This window comes from Petromyzon marinus, chromosome 8 (genome assembly GCF_048934315.1).
Source record: "Petromyzon marinus isolate PM22_M1 ecotype Great Lakes invasive population chromosome 8, UKy_Petmar_22M1.pri1.0, whole genome shotgun sequence".
NCBI classification, from domain to species: Eukaryota; Metazoa; Chordata; class Hyperoartia; order Petromyzontiformes; family Petromyzontidae; genus Petromyzon; species Petromyzon marinus.
The window spans coordinates 5303726-5323621 of NC_133674.1; the positions used below are offsets into that span (position 1 = coordinate 5303726).

Below are 19896 nucleotides of genomic sequence, written 5' to 3' on the forward strand. Positions count from 1 at the left end.
CTAGTAGTGTCGTGGTAGAGAGATGTAGCGCGTTCTAGTAGTGTCGTGGTAGAGGGACTACGGTGTTCAAGTAGTGTCGTGGTAGAAAACGCACAGTGTTCTAGTAACGCCGTGGTAGAGAGACGTACTGTGTTCTAATAGTGTCATGATAAAGAGACATATGGTGTTCTAGTAGTGTCGTGGTAGAGAGACGTACTGTGTTCTAGTAGTGTCATGGTAGAGATATTTACAGTGTTCTAGTAGTGTCGTGGTAGAGACGTACGGTGTTCAAGTAGTGTCATGGTAGAGATATTTACAGTGTTATAGTAACGTCGTGGTAGAGAGACATACGGTGTTTTAGTCGTGTCATGGTAGAGGGACTACGGTGTTCTAGTAGTGTTGTGGTAGAGATACGATCGGTGTTCATGTAGCATCATGGTAGATAGGCGTACGGTGTTCTAATAGTGTCGTGGTAGAGACGTACAGTGTTCTAATATTGTCATGGAAGAGAAACGTACAGTGTTATAGTAACGTCGTGGTAGAGAGACGTACGGTGTGTATAGAGACATACGGTGCTCTAGCAGTGTCATGGTAGAGACATACGGTGTTTTAGTCGTGTCGTGGAAGAGCGACGTACGGTGGTATAGTAGTGTCACGGTAGAGAAACGTTCAATGTCCTAGTAGCGTCGTGGTAGAGAGACGTACAGTGCATACCATCCTGCCTCAGTAATATTTGTACTATTTTTTTCTATCTACATGGCTTTACCGAAAGACCCAAAGAAGAATATAGACATACAGTGTTCGCATAATGTCATGGTAGAGAAACGTACAGTGTTCGCGTAGTGTCAGGGTAGAGAGATATACGGTGTTTTGGAGAGCCTGACAAACACTTTGAGGGAGATGCAATCGGTTTGTTTATGGGATTCATAACGAGCCACACTTGGTGATCATTTATTTCTAGACAAATTTAGACCCATTCATAGCCTTCATTATTATTGGCATCAGGATGTAAGCAGTCTTAACACTTGGTGATTAGTTATAAAACAGTGCATATATTATATTCTTTTAAAATATATTGTTTCCCTTCTACGTGACTTTACCGAAAGAACCAAGAATATGAATCCCTGTAGTCAGGAAAGCTTTAAATAAAAATGTAGTGCATATATTATTACATTTTAACACATGCCTGATAAAAAAAAATACTAAATATACTATATTTTTACACAATATAGTAGTCACTAATTGTAAGCATTCACTTTTCCATCGCACCATACATGGGCTTCGATTAAAATGCTTACCAATCAGTTGGACAATACACAACATTTTTCAGAGACTGCTTCAATCATCTTGGGCACGGTACAAAGTGAGTGGAATGCATCGAATACGGAGTTACAGATCAGGAGCGTGGTATTCTCCCCATTTCGGCAGACCCACACGAGTCACAAGGAGCATTGGCATAAACCCTTTCTCACCCGCGATACACCACGATGGCTCTTTTGGCACACTACCTCCACCGAGCCTCAGCAGACGTCGCCATCTCCAATGGCACACTGCACCACGGCATGTAGCTCGTGCACTCTCACGGAGGCTTTCTGCATTGTGCGCTTCTGTCATTACTACCATTCCTATCACACGCATGTGCCGTGCGTGCACGCCTGCGGTAGCGTTGACGGTTAGCGCGTTGCACTATGAACCTGGCAACCCGGGCTCGATTTCCTGCTCATGGCCAACGTCAGTGACGATCATCTGAACCGGTCCTGGGCCTCCCCTAGATCGAATCAGCCTCAAATGTGGACCTGATGCGGTGTAAAAGCATCGCCACTGGAGAAACAAAGGCGGACGGGCGTGGTCCTGGCCACCCACCCCCTCTTATGCTGTGCCGGCCTTCACAGGCGTTCGCTAACAGTACTTGCTCCAACAGTCAGTTGGGGCTTTCCGAGGGGGGGTCTTTGCCTTTTGCATGCCTGCCAGCGGTACCACAGGGCAGGCAGCGGGGGCGAAACGTCGTTAGCAACAAAACTTACATGACACTGAACAATGTCCGCTCGCCTAAATTATCTTATCAATGCGTCAAGTTTCAGGGACAAAAATTCCGGGGAATATAACAAAACAAAATCAACACATCTGTAATGACATTTGTGGTAATTCAAATCTAATAAATAAGTTGATGCCGCGCATTGCATGTATGTTGTACAGCATATAGTTGGATGCATTAAATCTGTCTAACCAAGGCTCGGTGGTAGAGCGAGCGGTTCGCAGTCAGAAGGTTGCCACTTCAAATCCTGTTTGGCAGTTTACTCAGCCCATCATCCCTCTGGTGTTGATAAAAATAATAAGTACTACTCAGTGGGGAAGTCAACAGTGCTTGTCCTCCTTATGCACAGACTCGCCCCCACCATATACATGTGGAATCTCCACCACGTGGTGCTCCTCTGTACTTAAACAGACGAGCACCACCTCGGTGCTCATCTGAGAAGGAAATCACTTTGGGTGTTTTTTTTTAACCAAAGCTGAACCAGATAAGTAACTGGTAGAAGCTTTCATTACAACAAATATATTTCCGTCGTTGTTACACCACACGCAAGCCCGCTGCCAGAAAGTCACCTTCATATTTTCGTGGGTCCTCGTAAAAAAGAAAGGAGACTTTGACATTCTGTCCTTAACATCCCGTATTATATAATCTGCCAGGAGATGTCATTACCGTTGGATGCCATTCACATCACGGATACAGGAACTAATGTTTGTCTTAAGAGCAGATAAAGCTTGTAAGGGTCATTTGGTAAGGACCCCACGCTCTGCATGCACCTGCTAAGATTTGCACTACATCAGGGATTACAAAAAAAAATCGGTGTGCACTGCTTTCAAGTTTTAGGTTTTCTCGCCCCCTCTCCCAGCACTCTGTGTAACACAGGAACTCGAGTGGAAGGACTCAAGTGTGAGTGCACATTCACAAACACAATGACATCATCGCATTAAGCTGGAGACTGCAAACCCTGGAGCAAACGAAAATAACTAACACGCACTTTATTTGCCCTGCGTTTTATGAGAGATCATACAATCATCAAGTGCTGCTGCAACAGACACTGAGAGCACATACCAAATGTTATTCCAGTGTTTGTTACCGATAATTGATTACCCACCAGTGCACGATGATTTATCAAGACACGTTGAACCGCTGTGTGCCTGCAGAGTCAAGGATTTTGCCATTTAAGGCCACATTAAACTCAGCACATATACAATGGCGAGCATTAAGACAATCAATATTCAAGAATTTTTGTGAGTGGAAATGCCATTCTGCTCTCATCACAAGTACGACCATCATTGACACGGGCACATCATTTGAAATTCACTTGCAAAAATGCAATCATAAAATTACCGAGCTTTTTAATGCTTTATATGGCAAAGCTTTGGGAGCTAAATGCTAGCAGGAAAAAAACAAATGATAGATGAGGTCCTAACAATAAAAAGTTTTTGTTTATATAGCAAATGCCACACCACAACAAACACATCACATTCCGCTCACGTAGGTGCAGCCATGCAACCAGGCCACCTCAGATGCTTAACTCAAAAGGCCAAACATTAAACGAGCAGACCTTACGTTGAGTACATGACGGGTTGAGGCCTGCGTGCGTGCGTGCGGGTGAGGGTTTCGGAACCGGTGGCACCGGTGTCGTACCTTCCGCTTGCGTTCGCGGGATCGGCGGCGGCGTTCGCGCTTTAGCTCGGCGGGATCGAGGATCGCCTCGAGGTCTCGGTTCTTCTTGAGCTGGGACGCAGCGTGAGCCATCGCGAAGCGCACCCAGCGCCGACGCGGCGGGAGCCCTCAACGCTCCCTCCCGTCAACGCTCGCCCAACAAGCGTGGCCGACGCAGATGAATCGTGGTGCCAATTCAAATAAGTAATCTTCATAAAACCAACGAATTAATTTCCAACGGATTGGACAACAGGAAAAATGAGCGCCGAAAAACGAAAAAAGCGAGGCTCCCCAAAAAACGGCACCGAGCCACAAGGAAGCAGGGAGGAGCAGCCGGTCGCAGCAGCGAGCTTCCGTACGGTGCGGAGCTCAAAGCATCCCTGGCAACATCAGCACAATCTGGCGTGGCATGCTTACCAGGGTCACCCGATTTGCTGGAGCCACTCACGATTGCAAAATAAATTAACATCCAGTTTGATCACCAAAAAAGCGAGCACCAAGGTCCTGATCTTTTTCCAGCGTAGAGCTCCCCCAAAACTCAACGGCACGAGACAACGGTGACGATGACACCGCAGGAATATTTTTTTTTCCCCGTCCACAAGAAACCCGCCACTGCAGCAAATAAAGAAAAAAATAACTCCGTAGTCACGAATCCATTGTACTGCACGTTACATCCGAGGAAGAGCACCAGGATTTCACACGCCGCTCCACCGACGAGGCTACGCTGCTGTGAGCACGCCGGGGCAAATATCTGTCCGGAGCTTGTCGACGCACGCGTCTCGCTTCACAGCGAGAAGCGTGCGGGAATCATGGAGCCAGCATAAAGGGCCCCCCCCACCGAGCGAGATTGTCCGGGGGAAGCAAGCTGCGTAACACGGTGCTGCTGGAGGGAGCGGAATAACGTCACCTGACCACAGCGCAAAATCCACGGCGCATTAACCGGCGGGCGTGCACACCGTTTTCCACACCGAGCACCCTCACTCTGCGCCGTGCTGCAGGGACGCTTAACAGTAGTAGTAGTAGTAATGATACTGTACGGAGGAGACGCAGATGCACGTCAGTCAGCTACTTCATCGCCGCTCAAATGGAGACTAGGGCAGCGCGAAAAGCGAGCAGGTGAGCGAATGTGCTCGGGCTCGGCTCCAGATGTAGCCTCTTCACTGAAGCGCCCATCGTCCATGGAGTCTCTCCAGCAAGCTGCGAGCAATACCGCATGTTCATATTGCTACATTATGTTAATACAATGATAGGACTGGAGGGGGAGGGTTGTGAGTGGGAGTAGGGGTTTGAGTTGGGGGGTGGAGCCTGGGGTGTAGGGGGGGGGGGCGGTGTGGTTTGCACTGTCGGAGGAGCTGCAATGAGCTGATTTACACAGATACATCTCCTTTCCCATTGTCCTCCCCTCCTACCCACAACCCCCTCCAGCTCTCCATCCACCCCCACATGCCCCACTGCAATCCCTTCTCCGATTGTTCCATTTGCCTCCCATTTTGGTCCAGATTCTGCATGGGAGAGCCCGAACGAAGGAAAATTACATTTATCCCACAGACCAGGAAGGGGAGTGAATACAAATGCTGGGGAAAGAATAAGATAAAATATTTTCCTAAATAATTTTAAATGTCCCACTTCACATTTGCTCGTCCCGGTATAACGTTGTATATTTTCTCTCAGGTCCGTGGGGTACAGTCACGTTGTGGCTTAGCTTTGGAGCAGGTGGAGGCCAGTGGCCAAAGCCGTGTGCCCTGCGCGGCATATAGACACCAATTCACACAATTCTGTCCATTAGAGCCGTGTGCACAGCCACTCGGCACAGAACATTTGGCACGAGATGCGCAATGGATTCGACATGAACCAAAAAATACTCACCGCATTTAACACTCACAATGCCGTAAACAAAGCAAAATATCTAACCAGCTGATGCGGTGGGTAATGTTCCTCAAATAAGGAAAAGAGGTGTTAATGACAAACATATTTTTTTTAATTTGTGCTTTTTGCACCTCTGCCAATGCAGTTATTTTTGTTTAATTCTGCATTCAAAATTTCTGCTTTATTTAGCAGAAATCGTGAATGCAACATTTATCTATCATGGGTCCGTGTGGTAGCATTGAATATATCACAGATTAGAACGGTGGCGTACGGAGAGAGAGAGAGAGAGAGGAGGCACGCAGCGTTTGAACGAACGGCATGGCAGCGCCCAGCGAGACGATCAGCGCTGCCCGACTCCATGCTCAGGCCGAGCGTAGAAGCGGAAACCAAAACCACGCGCCCACCTCCACCATCAGCCGGCGCCTTCCAAACAGACAAAGGCAGTGCGCTCGTGTTCCATGCAACGTGTTCCATGCAATGCTTCTTCTTTTTCTCTTTCTATGGCAGTGGCTCGAAAACAAAACGGTGGGCACTTTCCCGAACTATTAGCCTGCTTGCGTGGTCAGTGTGGTGAAATATAGTCAAATGTGGACAAACAACGCCCTATACTGACATGGGGGGGAGGCTCTGATCGACAATGGATAGACTAAAATGTGCAAATCACAAAGGCAGCAATACCCCAATTTACGTCTCGCCTATATATGTCGTCACGTTATTAATACATGTACCACGACCAGATTTTCGTTGTCTCAACCCCACACTTATGTCGCCGACAGCATCGTCGTCTGTCCTTACTCCGTATCCGTCGCCTCTCAGCCTTCGCCTCCACTACCACCCACTACTACCCTGCACAACGCTTTCATTGACGTTTCGATATTCGTCGCCGCACCTTTCAGCAACGCATCCACAACGTAAAATGGGGTATTTGTGAAATATATAAAAAAAAAATTATCTATGCCTCGTGTTTTCTGGCTGGCTGCTGGCTGGGCTGCTTTCCACCAGAACAATAATTCTATTGTTAGTGGCTGTGGGCCGTTTGCCACCGAAACTAGCTGGGTAACTGACTAAAAGGGATTTTTTTCAAGTAACAACTAAAGATTTAATTTAAATGTCATGAGAAGATCGGAAGACGTATTAAGAGAGAGCGACACCGAAGAGGTGTGACTACGGAAGAATGCAGAAGACTGACACGGTTAATTTCAAATTGCTTTTCAATTTGTGCTTCTATTAAGGTGATTTTTTTTGCGAAAATATGCTTTATAGCCTAGAGAATAAAAAAAAATCCTCACAATAAATATTATCTTGACATATTCCGTAAAAAAATTGGATTTTAGTGCAGGATTGTGAGAAGATGAATATTACAGCTGTCTGTTATTATCCATTGCAGAACAAGGGATTATTTGCTTGTAATAACACTAACACAGAAAATGTCTATTATTCACCACAAACTTTGCTTTTGTGACCAGGACAGTGATATTTTGAAATTTACCTATTTCCAACGAGAAAACTGGCGAATTTGTGTCTTTTCGTTCACAAAGTCGGAAAAAAACAACATATTAATCGAAATTAACATTTATTTATTCTAAAGTAATACAAAAATGACGACAAAAGATTTAAGTGAGTAGTTTTTCGAGATTTACGATTATACTGTAAATGACTTTCACAAATCAGCCCCCAAATGTAATTAAGGCATTTAATGCCAAACATGGCATCAGCTGAGAAGGTGAAGGAGCAGAGGGTGGTCATATTCACTTAACACACACACAGGAAGATATGACCATTGCTCTTTACGATGCTGCTACCTGGTGCACACGACGCTGCCTGGTGCACAGGATGGTGCCTTGGTGTATACATTGCTAAGCCCACTGCAGGCCCTGAGGGAGCCGGTTCCATTTGATCTGCCGGCGTGGCAGTTGAGCCAATTGGCAGGTTCATCAAATCTCCCATCGCCTGTCGGGTCCAGTTCTATACACGGGTGGGATTATCAGGTTGCACGTGGTGGGGTGAAGTATGGGTGTTCTCATCACTCAATTTTTTAAAAAAAATATTTTACCATATAAGGCCCATTGAGCTCTATAGCTATTTTTCACAACTGACCTGACTATCACAAATAATAGCTCAACGAAGTGGTTTACCATATGGAAATTTACAGCAGCCAAATACTCTGAATGCAAGTTGATTCTAAATGTGGGGGGGGGGGGGCGGGGGGGGATAATCGGACGATCCACACAAAAATACACGCGAACACGCGGAGACAGACACGCAAACTCCAAATATACAGCAGGCGTCAGGGTCAGTATCGAACCCACAACCTCCTGTATACTAGGTGAAGTAGTTAACATCTCATCACCCTGGCAAGATGTCTAAGCAACAAACTAGAGTTTCTAAAGCTCTCCCTAGTGGAGACTCTTCCACAAGCAGTGACATGATAAAACTGCAGGGCTGCGCCTTTATCTTTCACAGACAATGCACGGACTTTGGAAAATCAAACCTCGAAATAAATGGGCACATAGAGTCAGTGAGATGCCAAGATAATATGGAGCAGTCCATACATTTAAGTGGCAATCATTTGGACCATAGTAGGAGAGTTGGCAGTAACTACACAGGAGTGAGATTCTTCAGGAATCAAATGTTGAGTTTTAGGAGTCCGGATTATTTTGGACAGAGCTGCCCAGCTACCAATAATGTTTTTAATAACAATGATATAAATTTTGATTTAAAGCTTTCGTGACTGCAGTAATTCATATTCTTAGTTTTTTCGGTAAAGTCACGTTGAAGGGAAACAATAAAATAATAAAATATATATAAAACAATAATCATGATGATGACCGTTTGAGTTATGGTCGAAACGTCGTGAGAATTTTTTATTGTTTTATATATATTTTGTTATTTTGTTGTTTCTCTTCAACGTGACTTTACCGAAAAAACTAAGAATAACAATGATATATATTAAGCTGTATAATTGTGACCAAATAAATCAAAGGGTACCATCGTGGCGACATGTTAACTACCTCGCCTGGTATACAGGAGGAAGTGGGTTCGATCCCGACCCTGGCACCTGCTGTATATTTTGAGTATGCGTGTTCTTCCCCTGGTCGTGTGGATTTTATCTCGGTCTTCTGGTTTTTCCCTCCACATTAGAAACATGCGTTTAGAGTATTTGGCTGCGATAAATTTCCACGCGATAAGCCACTTTGTTGAGCTATCATTTGTGGCCAGGTTGCTTCTGAAAAAGAGCTATACAGCTCAGTGGACCTTACCTGGTAAATTAAAAATAGTTAATATTGGTCGGTTATATTCTTGGTTCTTTCGGTAAAGTCACGTAGAAGGGAAACAATAAAATAATAAAAATAGAAACCAATAAAATTATCACGACGTTTTGACTGCAACACAAGCAATCATCATCAGGTGTGGGTTTGCTTGTGGGTTTGTGAAAAATTTCTTGCTGTGGTTTTCACACCTGATGATGATTGCTTGTGTTGCAGTCAAAACGTCGTGAGAATTTTATTTTTTATATTTTTATTATTTTGTTTCCCTTCTACGTGACTTTACCGAAAGAACCAAGAATATGAATCCCTGCAGTCACGAAAGCTTTAAATCAAAATTGGTTGGTTAGTTAGTTAAATGAGTGCAGAACACGCAGAACACACACAACAGCGTCAACATGGGAGACTTTAACACAAGGGCAAAGAGAGAAGTATGAAAAGAGCATTGGTAAATTCGTTACTAAAGTGAGGACTAAGAAAGAATTTCATCTGCGTTGCAGCCAGCAGAGACGTGAAAATAATGAAATTGTTTTGAATCAGGGGGAGTCTAGAGAATAGACAAGGAGCCCAAATGGAGACAGAATTTAATTTACCTACATAATAATTTCAACTTGCAACCCACCGCACAGTATTCACTCGAAGACAGCGAGCGACTGAGGTTTCAGAAACCACTGACAAATGGGAGGGTAGCCCATAATTGTCCAAGCTTTGCGGTCCTCTATATATTAAGGTGATTCTCAGGGGCAAACCCCAGACTGTCAGATACATATTTGTCTTTACAAATTCATCGAAAGGAAGTGATCGCAGACTGGCGTGATGCAAGTTACACATCAACAGTACCCCAGAGAGGACAATAATTGTATATCAAAAACCCGCAATAAAAGAAAGAACATTTACACTGAGATTTCTATCATATTAGCTTATATACTGTACCCGGCGTTGCCCGGGCCCAAATTTTTTTTTTAAAACTACTCTTAAAAATCTAACAGCAGTGCGTTCTAACTGTGGTGGTACCTGCTCTGATTACAACAGTGCATACCGACTGTGGTGGTACCTGCTATCACTACAGTAGTACATGCTGACTCTATAGCAGTGTTTATCGACTCTATAGCACAAAGTACTCACCTAACAGAGTGGCATGGTGAGGCCTAGTCCCGTGCAGAGCCTCCGGCCTCGCCTAGATTTTCCAGCCGGCCGAGGTGGCACCTTGGCAGGCTGGGACTTGGCTGCTACCCCTGACCCCTTCTCCCCACCCCCAGCCACGATCTCCCCGGCCGCCCTGCAGTAATATCTACGGCCTATAGCCGTAGCATCTAGCGACTGTATATAGTAGTAACTGCACGCATCGGGGGATGGGGGGGACATCACACAGTGAAGAATTTACCTCGGCGTTTAGTGTATTTTTATAGAATTTTTAACGCGAAAGAAAATGTCCCCCTCACTCCCACCGAAGGCGTGCGACTTGGCATGGGCCGTCCCCCCACCAAAGGCGCGTGAGTTGGTATTGGTCGTGCACGCGTCATAAACAAATAAATAATAAGGGCGCACATAAATCGCACTAAATCGCTAATTAAACTAATTTAAAGTTGACGGATGTGAATAAGGAATAGCGCTTGCTCACCGCGGAGCTTACAGCGTGGTACCTGGATATTTTTTTTTAATGCAAACGCCACCGTTGGAGAGGCAAATCGTTCGCAAGCACGCGAACACACAAACCCACAAACAAACCCACAAACATACAATTCTTTACTTTTTTTCTATAGAAAGAATAGAAGAGTCAGGCAAGGACAGATGCTCTCACCCAGGATAATCACAGCAATATAAAAATATATTTGTATAAAGTTGCATTGGGGAAATTAAGGCATAATCATAAAATGAGATAGCATGAAGTGTTTCATATGTGCTGATGACACGGCCATGACAATCAGATGAACTACAGGAGATTATTTAACAATTTAGTAAAGCAAGCTTCAATGTTGGGAAAAATCTGAATGAGTTAAGTAATATAAAAAGTCATATACAACACAACTATTGTAAGTACACAACTCGAAAACATAACAGGATATTTAGACCTAGGGCATCTATTAAAGACCAACTGGGATGGAAATTATGAAATAAGAGGCGGGTGAGAACATATTGGCGTCCTTTTGGAAGAAAATAGTTTGAAAAATTGGACGATATTCAATTAGGGAACATTACCTGCTGTGACATATGGACCAAAAACATGTGGACATTAACAAAATAGAGCAGAGGCTGAAAAAAAAAAGAAGCATGGAGAGATGCATATTGCATGTTTGGAATATTCCACAGAGAGAGAACCAGAAAGCAAATGCCAATTAGAGACATCACACAGTGACTGTTAAGAAAAGTTTGATTGGTCAGGACGCATCGCGAGAAGGGTTGATGGCTGGTGGACGAGACTGGTGACCGTGTCGCAGACAAAGGAGAAAACAAATCCGAGAGGACAACCACTGTGAAAACGGAGCAATGAGTTGAGCTTCTGTGTAGCAGCGCAATGTATTTCAGCATCGCAGGACCAAGAGGGATGGTGACGACATGGGGAGGCCTTTATCAAGCAGTAGATGAAACAAAACTGATGATTTTGGCGATGATCAATGGTGATGAGTGACAGCCATTGGTCAGCACTAGGTATACCAGTGTGGCTCTGCAGCGCTTTTATTTTACTGCTATGGAAAACAGCAGAGAACTGCGGGACCGACGCGTGAAATAGAGCACGCACGCATGGCACATGCAGTCTGACCAGCGAAACGCTCAACGTGCCGCGCGTGAATGTACTCGCCGCCGTCACAGACGCACGGCATCCACGCGCTGACACAGGCGGGTCACCAGCGGCACAAGGGGAAAATGCAACGTGAACAAAATGCCAGCGCCTGTGCGTGCGTTCACAACACGCTGTGTGCACAGTACGCTTGACTTGCCGTGCACGCGATGCAAAAAATAATCAGTGCACAATGACGACGAGCAACGCGCGCGCGTACACAGCCGCCGCGCTGGGTGGCGAGCGATCACGGACCACAGAGGCGCGAGGGTTCGTCAGCATAGCTCGATTCTGATGCTGCATCGAAGGAAAGTCGTGTAAAGTGACTGCACGGTGCACAATGGCTTAGCGTGGTTGGTAATGGAGCCATGGCACAAGGAATGGAATGGGGGGGGGGGGGAGCCCCCTCTCCATTTCCCCTCTCTTCATCGCCAGACACCTGCCCCCCCATCACCCCCTCCCGTGGACCCCCGGTGCAGTTGCACTGCCTGCACACTCGAGATCTTCACCACCCAACAAGAGCAGCTGCTCTGATAAAACACTGCAGCAAGAAAGGTGAGCCAATGCAAATTCGTGAAGACGAACACTGCCATTGGCCTCACTGAGCAGTCGTTCAGTGCCGGTGAAGTTCAAGCAGAAGCGATTTGCTCGAATTGTTGCAACGCCTGTCGAAGGGGAACCTCATAACTCTTGCATGTGCCCCTAATCCAGCACCTGTGCGCGATGGTTACACAGCTGCAATGTGTTAAAGAGAGCTACCATTTGCGGCTCATAGCACGTATTTGTCCTGAAAACATCGGGGGGAGTGGTGGTGGTGGTGGAACAAACAAAATAAACAAGGTGGGGAAATGTTTTCCTTTAGAAATCTCACTTAAACTTTGGGGGGGGGGGACTTGCAGAACGGGGAGAGGGTGAAGGGGATTTTCCACTCTTACTAAAATACTTCTGGCTAAAATTTGTATTGCTCAGTTTGGATTGCCACAGGTTTGTTGCAATAAGGACCGGACAAAGAGTTTCGGCCACCAACACAGGACGGTTCCATCAAACTCCCCAACAATCGCACGTTTGTGAAGCATCAGCGGGAGCACGAGAGTGGGTGGCTTGTTTTGCAGGGGGCAATGGTGATGGGAAACACGAGAGACCAGGTAGAGAAGCCATCGCTGCCGGCCACAGACATACGTATGGATGCAGAACACAGCTGCTGGCAAGGGATCACCGTTCGCAGATGTGAGATGAAGCACCGTTTCCTGACAGCGCCGCGTATCCCTTTTATCCGCAGTTCTCTTAAAAAGTTAAATGCATTTTGTTCTCAGGGACCTTGATATGACAGGACTGATGTGGTCACCCTTGAAGAGAAAACAAGTCACAGTATGTGATGAATGCGTGCAACCTAACACGGCGAAGGTAACGCTGGCCAATGTAAAATGCCACAAGTATTTTCCTCTAAATGGAATGTGTTAACCCTACTGTGTTGACAAGGGTGACACCAGGAAAAATATATATTATTTCAAAACAAACCATAGCAAACAAGCAGCTTATAAGTATATATCCTGATTTTCATATTCACATTGCGAAAGTATTATTTTAAAAAATGTGGATTTGGTGGAAAAATGGCATCAAGATGCTTTAGGGGCACGTTGCTTTGCCAGCGATAATGCAGATTTTAACATTTCCAGTAAATGTTGCTGTAAAGGTTGTTTAATCCTAATTATTGTGGGCCTCAATCACATATAGGTCGGAAGGCTAAAACACTTGGCAATCTGCCTCATTGTTAGTGATGCAATCATTAGCAGGTTTCTGCCAAATATCGGATAAAATTGGAAATTCGTAAAAAATGTGACTCTGGCCCGATACAGAGCTCATACTTGAGTATTTGTTACAGTACTTGTAGTTGCCTTTAGGAACAATGCTTCAATAAAAACCAAGTGATTGCACGATCACTGAAAGATATACTTTCAAACGTGGCTAATTTAGCTAAGTACAGAAAGAGAGGGGATAGGCCACCTCCATCCAATTACCGTTTGGGGCCCGAGGCCGCGGTGATTAAGAGCAGAGCGGAGCACGTGTGTGTGTGTGGGTGTTGTGTGTGGGTGACGGTTTGCCCACTCGTGTGTCACCGTGACAGACAAGGCCCTGTCAATACCGGCTTCTTAACAAACATTGCAAACCCCCCCCCCCCCGCTGCTTTTTGCTTGCCGGTCTATGAAGGCATGAAGTAATGTTTGTAAAAAAAATTAAATGTAATCAAAGTTTACTTTTGTTAGCTTGAATAATTGTTTTGGTCGTGTTGCAATGTAGGTTGATAATTTAAAACTAATTGTAAGCTGTGTTCAATGATTTCTGGCTTTGGAGATCTGCTTGCCGAGTAATAAGAAAAAGGGCGCTACAAATGGTCGAGGCAGCTTTTGAGTACCCAATTCAAACGCCGCTAATGCCACAAAAATACAAGAAATCAAAATTGCAACATTACACTGCACATGTTGGTTCTCTGATATCATTAACTCGTTGCTATTCAAGCCCCAACAATCATCAAATTACACCTATAATCATTATTACACTCAACGGGTAATTTAAATATTCGCAAGATTAACCTGGTGGACACTTGAGAAGCAAAGCAGACAATGGTAGTGACATTGCCTCTGCTCTTGCAATGCTTCTACATATTTCAATCAAAGCTTGGCGTGTTTATTTAGCTGTAGGTGCCACTCGGGTCGTGACGCTGCAGTGTCATAGACAAAGGGGGCCCATTTCTGCCAGAATAAAATCAGGCACCACTTTCACGTTTCACCCCATCTGCGCAAATACCACGAATAACATTCAAATGAGAAAACATCCCTTGACTAAACAAACATCCCCCCCCCCCCCGCAGCCACAGCCAAGACCCGCTTTCATGCGATCGTTGCGAACCAATTTGACCACAGAAGGCATTTGCAAAGGCTAGCAAAATGCGGACGCTATCCATCACGGGGGTGGGGAGGGGGATGGTGGGCCTACACGCATGCCACCAGCGGCGACCACCGCACCGTGTGACGCACGCACGCACGCGACCTCTCTCCTCGCGACTCCGCTGGAGCCGGGTTGACTCCTCGCGCATTAATGAGCGAGCCCTGCTCTGGGGGGCGGGGGGCTTGCGAGTGTATCCACGCGTTTCCGTCTGCAGCTTCACGAGGAGTGTGTGATGTGTGTGGAGAGGAGGCGGGAAGGGGGGGGTAGGTGTAAGAAGGATGGTGAATTATTGATTCTCCCTCTCGCCCGTGGCTGCGGCACGGCATGGAAGGCGGTGCGCGAGCGCGCGCAGAGATCGGCGAAGGGCCTCCATCGGGCCCACACCGAAGGACACATTTATTGCCGCTGCAACAATAAAGCAGGGCCCATTATTATACAGGCATTAGGCTCCGTTAAAAAAAACTCGTAAATTTGTAATCGCATGTCAAGTGAAGTTTTTTTACTCTGAAAGCCCAACAAATGGAAAGGGCCTACATTAATTATTCTGCACGGTGAGCACAGTGAAGTGTCACTCTTCCGTGTGCAAATAAAAAGGCACCGAGTCAGAGTGAGCGGAGCGAGAGAAAGAGGTCTGTTAACACACACACGATAGACACGGAACTTTTCCGGCACCAATCCTCATTCATGCGTTATACTGAGTGAGTTGTACAAAGAAAGGTTTGAAACCAAGGATATACAAAAATTCTACATTGCATTTTCACAACGATCACACAATTTTTTTTTATATTAATTCGAAGTGACATTACTTCATATTCAACCCTTAACATCAGTATAGCTATTATACAATTAGTATACTACAATAAGCTTTAAAAAGCCAAATCACATACTATATGAGCATAGGCGGAGTTTGACTTCTATATTTTTGGCGGGGCAGGGGTTCGCTTTGTCCCTCACATTAGGAATCGCGGGTGCATGTAATTAATAAAAAAAAATGTTAATTGTGAACTATTGAAAATAAGTTTAACACGTAAGTTTTCGCGACCGATATTATTCATAATAAAGGTTTTTGGATTAGATCGCGTTATTTATAAATGGGTCGCAACCCTCCACCACCCGACACGGCCAATCAGTAAAGAAAGTGTCACGTTGACAAAACACAAATAGTTCACTACTTTAGCCCACCGGTGTGTTGAAGAGTGAATCCACAACATTTACAATTTTTGAGTACGATGTTTCGCTGGTAATTACATCCAGCATCATCAGGCAATTTGCCAGAATACTATTCTGGAGTGCATGTTTGTTGGCAAATTGCCCGATGATGCTGGATGTAATTACCAGCGAAACGTCGTACTAAAAATTTGTAAATCTTGTGGATTCACTCTTCAATACACCGGTGGGTTTAAAGTAGTGAACTATTTGTCTTCTGTCAACGTGACACTTTTTTTACTGATTGGCCGTGTCGGGTGGTGGAGGGTTGCGACACATTTATAAATAACGTGATCCAACCCAAAAACCTTTATTATTGAAAATAAATTAATAAATGTGCCCAATTTGTACGGGGCATTGCCCCCCCCCCCCCCACAAACTCGGCCCGTGCATACCAGGTCCATTTGACCTTTAAAAGGATTTTTAACAAAAAATGTGATATTGACATACTGAATATATAAAATAACTTGTCGTAAACATCAATTTAAATTGCCACTGCACGAGGGAGAAGGTGGTCTGATGAACATGCGGTGCAATACACTTCGGTTCCGTCATACAGTAGTTTCAAATAACAAACATGCACTCCATTTTTTTAAAAACTCAGCACTTTTCAAAGAAGGACACTGAGCATGCAAATGTGAAGGAGAATACGAAGAGGAGCGAGTGGGCTTGGGCAGGAGACGCGTGCCGAGCTGAGGACCGACCGAGTGGCCAGTCAGAGCCCGAAAGAGAGAGAACGCGTCCAGTATTGCGCGTCCAGTGCGGAGATGGAGCAGTGAGATGAGATCATGGTGCCGTTGCTGGATGGATTGTTGAATTGTAAAATAGTGAAAGACGATGACGGCTTGGGGAAGGCCTTCAGTGGAACAAGTATGGCTGCTGCTGATGCTGCTGCTGCTGATGCTGCTGCTATGTATGATCCAAACAGTGAATGCACATAGAACAGCTGGGAATATTAATGTACTTTAATGGGGTCCCATACTTCATATTAAGTGCTCTAGCCAATAACATCTGGTAAGACAGCAGCATTCATTAACGAGCCTAACACTGCCGATGAGACCCAGCAGGCCAAACCCGATCCAGTGTCCTTGCTTAAAGCAGATGCCGCTTAATAATATTTGGTCTGGAAAGCCAATAGGCTGTTAAGAGACAGAATTGAGTTCTGCTTATATTTACTATTAATCATGACTCACCTCGACCATCACTATAGCACGTCTACAATTTAACATTCGTGGGGAACAGCAGCCCCTTATTAAATGAGCTGTTTCACTACAGCGGGGACCATCCTAGTCGTCATCAGTGTGAAGCCTCATCTACCCACAATATCAGTTGGTTGCATCGGGCATGAAAGAGGTGGGTGGGGGTGGGAAAGCGGAATAGGAGGCCATGCACGCGCCTCATTGAGCAACCCCCCCCCCCACTACATTCCATTCACCTGCCCAGAAGATAGCGACGAAAATTATCATCCGAGACTCAAATGGGGTGGCTTTGGGAAAGACAAAAGGAATTCTTTGGGAGGGGAGGGGTGTTGAGCGAGGGATGTGGATTGGGGATTGCAGTGTCTGAGTGGGTGTGCACGAACTTTACCGCCCACTCCCATCATCACCCCTCCCCTCCACCTCTCCTCAGTTGTTGCTTCCTCAAGCTGACCACGCGCGTGTGGACATTTCCAACTGCTGCTGCTGCTGATGGCTACAATTTTTTTTTGCCGTTGCTTAAACGTCGGGCGCGTATTCTTTCGTCGGCGGCTCGGCTCCGGTTCAAGTGAGCCAAAGCTCAAGCCATGAACAACTTGAGCTGGCTCTAAGCGACCATGGTCGGAGCCAGAGCCAGAGCCATGCCGCGACATCAGATACGGCTCTACGTTTTGCCGTGGCCCCAGCTCGTTGTCATGAGTACCCAGGGATAATCTCACGCAGTGTTTCTTGGAACGCTTGCTAGGCTTGGCTTGGAGTAGGGATTATAGGCATAAGGCACTACCACTGATGTACAAGTGATGCATATCCATAATAACCCTGATGTGTTTTACCCTGTACATGAAAACTCATCTTATCCACGGCCCCTATTACCCGCAACTCCTATTAATTATGCGCAGCAGCTGTAGGGTCCAGGAAAACTCCTATTATGGGCCACGAGTTAACCCATAATGCATTGCGAAGCTACGTACGGTGCGAAAATATATACATACTGATGAGTCGTGCGGCAAATTCATCATAGTTACCTCGTGGATAAGAGTACGTTTGCGGATAACCCTGCAGATAATAGGATCCGTGATACTAATCTCCCACATCACTGTGGATAAGAGGAGTTCTATATTCATTTGATTATATGAATATATTTGTACGACTACGGGGTACATTAAGGACAAAACAAGGCGACATGCACGCGGCGTGCCACAACAATTTCCCGGAACAGCGTTCTGGACTGCTGAATTTCATCAGTGTAAACTATCCAAATACTGTAGTGCTCAAGTGAAGGCACGAGGAAGAGAAAAGCACAACACTGCTTTCATAAATAGTGTGGTGATGCTGGTGATGCTGCTGCATTAGCAGTGGTGCACAAGCGCAGTGAACAACGCTCTACACATTCGTCAACGGCAACATTGCCCGAAACGTTACATTATATACGCTTAACTTTTTTTTTTAAGGCGACGATGTTGTTGACGAATTTGTTGAGTTGTATTGCATTGACGCAAGGTTTTTGAGGACAAAGGTTCACAGTGCCACCCTGGGTTTACTCTCCAACACACCGGTGGTGCTGAAGTATTAGCTGAAGTATTAACTAAATTGTCACGTTTTGTTTACGTCACAAACCTTATTAAGTGTCGGGGTTTAACGACCAATTTATATTTACGCGATCTAACCAAAAGACCAACAAACTTCATGATGCACAATGACACCGTTCGATGGATATTTGTACACTGTATGCAGTACTTTAAAAATATGTGAGTTTGAATTCCAGTCACGGCTAACATCAGCGACGAGCAAAATGTGAACCGGTTCTGGGGCCTCCTTCCCCCCCCCAGCACTCTACAATAACTGGCATGGCGAGGTATGTCAAACAGCACCCATGGTCGACATAACATGGGGAGGGCTTCATCCAAATGTGGACTGACACAGGGATGTAGAAATACTATTCACGTTTTGAAAACACGTTACAATAACCGGGTTTTCCACAATACCATACACACAAATACACGTGGATAGACACACTCAAAGATACACAAAAACACACTGACATACATATCCAGTACATATTCAGTACGTGCACCAAAAACATTATTTGCCAAGGTATTCACAATCTTTGGCAACGTATATTTTCATATCGTTCCTGAAGCTTTCGATTTCCTTCCAGAAAATAAAAAGCGAAGCACGAAGCGAAATTGAGAAATTTGACGACACATCAGGAAGGCTTTGACTAAACACAAATCAGAGCATTTCGTGTCTGCGAGCGCTGACCCCGAAGAGATCGCAGCAGTGTGGAGCGGCAGCAGCTCTCTCTCCACACGCCACCAGGGAGACATTTGTCAGTCACTCGAATAGAGAGAGAGAGAGAGAGCGAAACCAGGAGGATGCACAGCTCCCAGCAGGAAACACCACAAACTGATGGCATCATCCGTACCCTTCCCATGCCACGCGTTGGTCCCCCCCCCCTCCGCGCGTACTGCACGGCGTGCTGTAGACCGACCACACCGCGCCGCCAGTGTGCAATGCAATGTGTGTGTGGGGAACGGTAGCCACAGCGGTTAGCGCTACGAACCTGGCCACCCGAGTTCCATTCCCGTTCTCATGGCCAAACGCCAGTGACGATTATCTGAACCAGTCCTGGGCCTCCCCTAGGTTGACTCAGCCTCAAATGAGTACCTGGTGCTGTGTGTAAACATCGCCACTAGGGAGACAAAGGCGGTCGGACGTGGTGCTGGACACCAACCCCCTCGTGTGGTATGCCGGCTTCCATAGGCGCTCGCTAAAAGCACTTGCCCCTACAGTTTGTTAAGGCTATACGGGGGATATTTGTCTTTGTGTGTGGAAGAGAGCGACTCTCTCTCTCCCTCACCGTCTGCAAACAAAATCTCGACGGGAATGTAAAATAAGCGCCCTTTATTATAACCGAATTGGGGAGGCTCATAGAGACAGCAGAAAATATATTTTGCAAGGGCG

At 45.7% G+C, this 19896-nt stretch overlaps 1 protein-coding gene across 21 annotated transcripts in view; it reads right to left on the reverse strand.

Moving 5' to 3' along the window:
- Positions 1-19896, reverse strand: part of LOC116940156 (uncharacterized) — a 232355-nt gene that overhangs the window by 127823 nt on the left and 84636 nt on the right. For 12 of the 21 annotated variants that reach the window (XM_076065541.1, XM_076065539.1, XM_076065534.1 and 9 more), the window contains exon 1: positions 3656-4953. The exons of 2 other annotated variants lie outside the window; for them this stretch is intronic. In XM_076065541.1, the coding sequence (XP_075921656.1) occupies positions 3656-3766 (111 nt within the window). In that variant the 5' untranslated portion in view covers positions 3767-4953. Of the gene's footprint in view, positions 1-3655; positions 4954-19896 lie in introns of those variants that run through there. 7 more of the 21 variants (XM_076065547.1, XM_076065544.1, XM_076065550.1 and 4 more) reach the window with 4 other exon arrangements.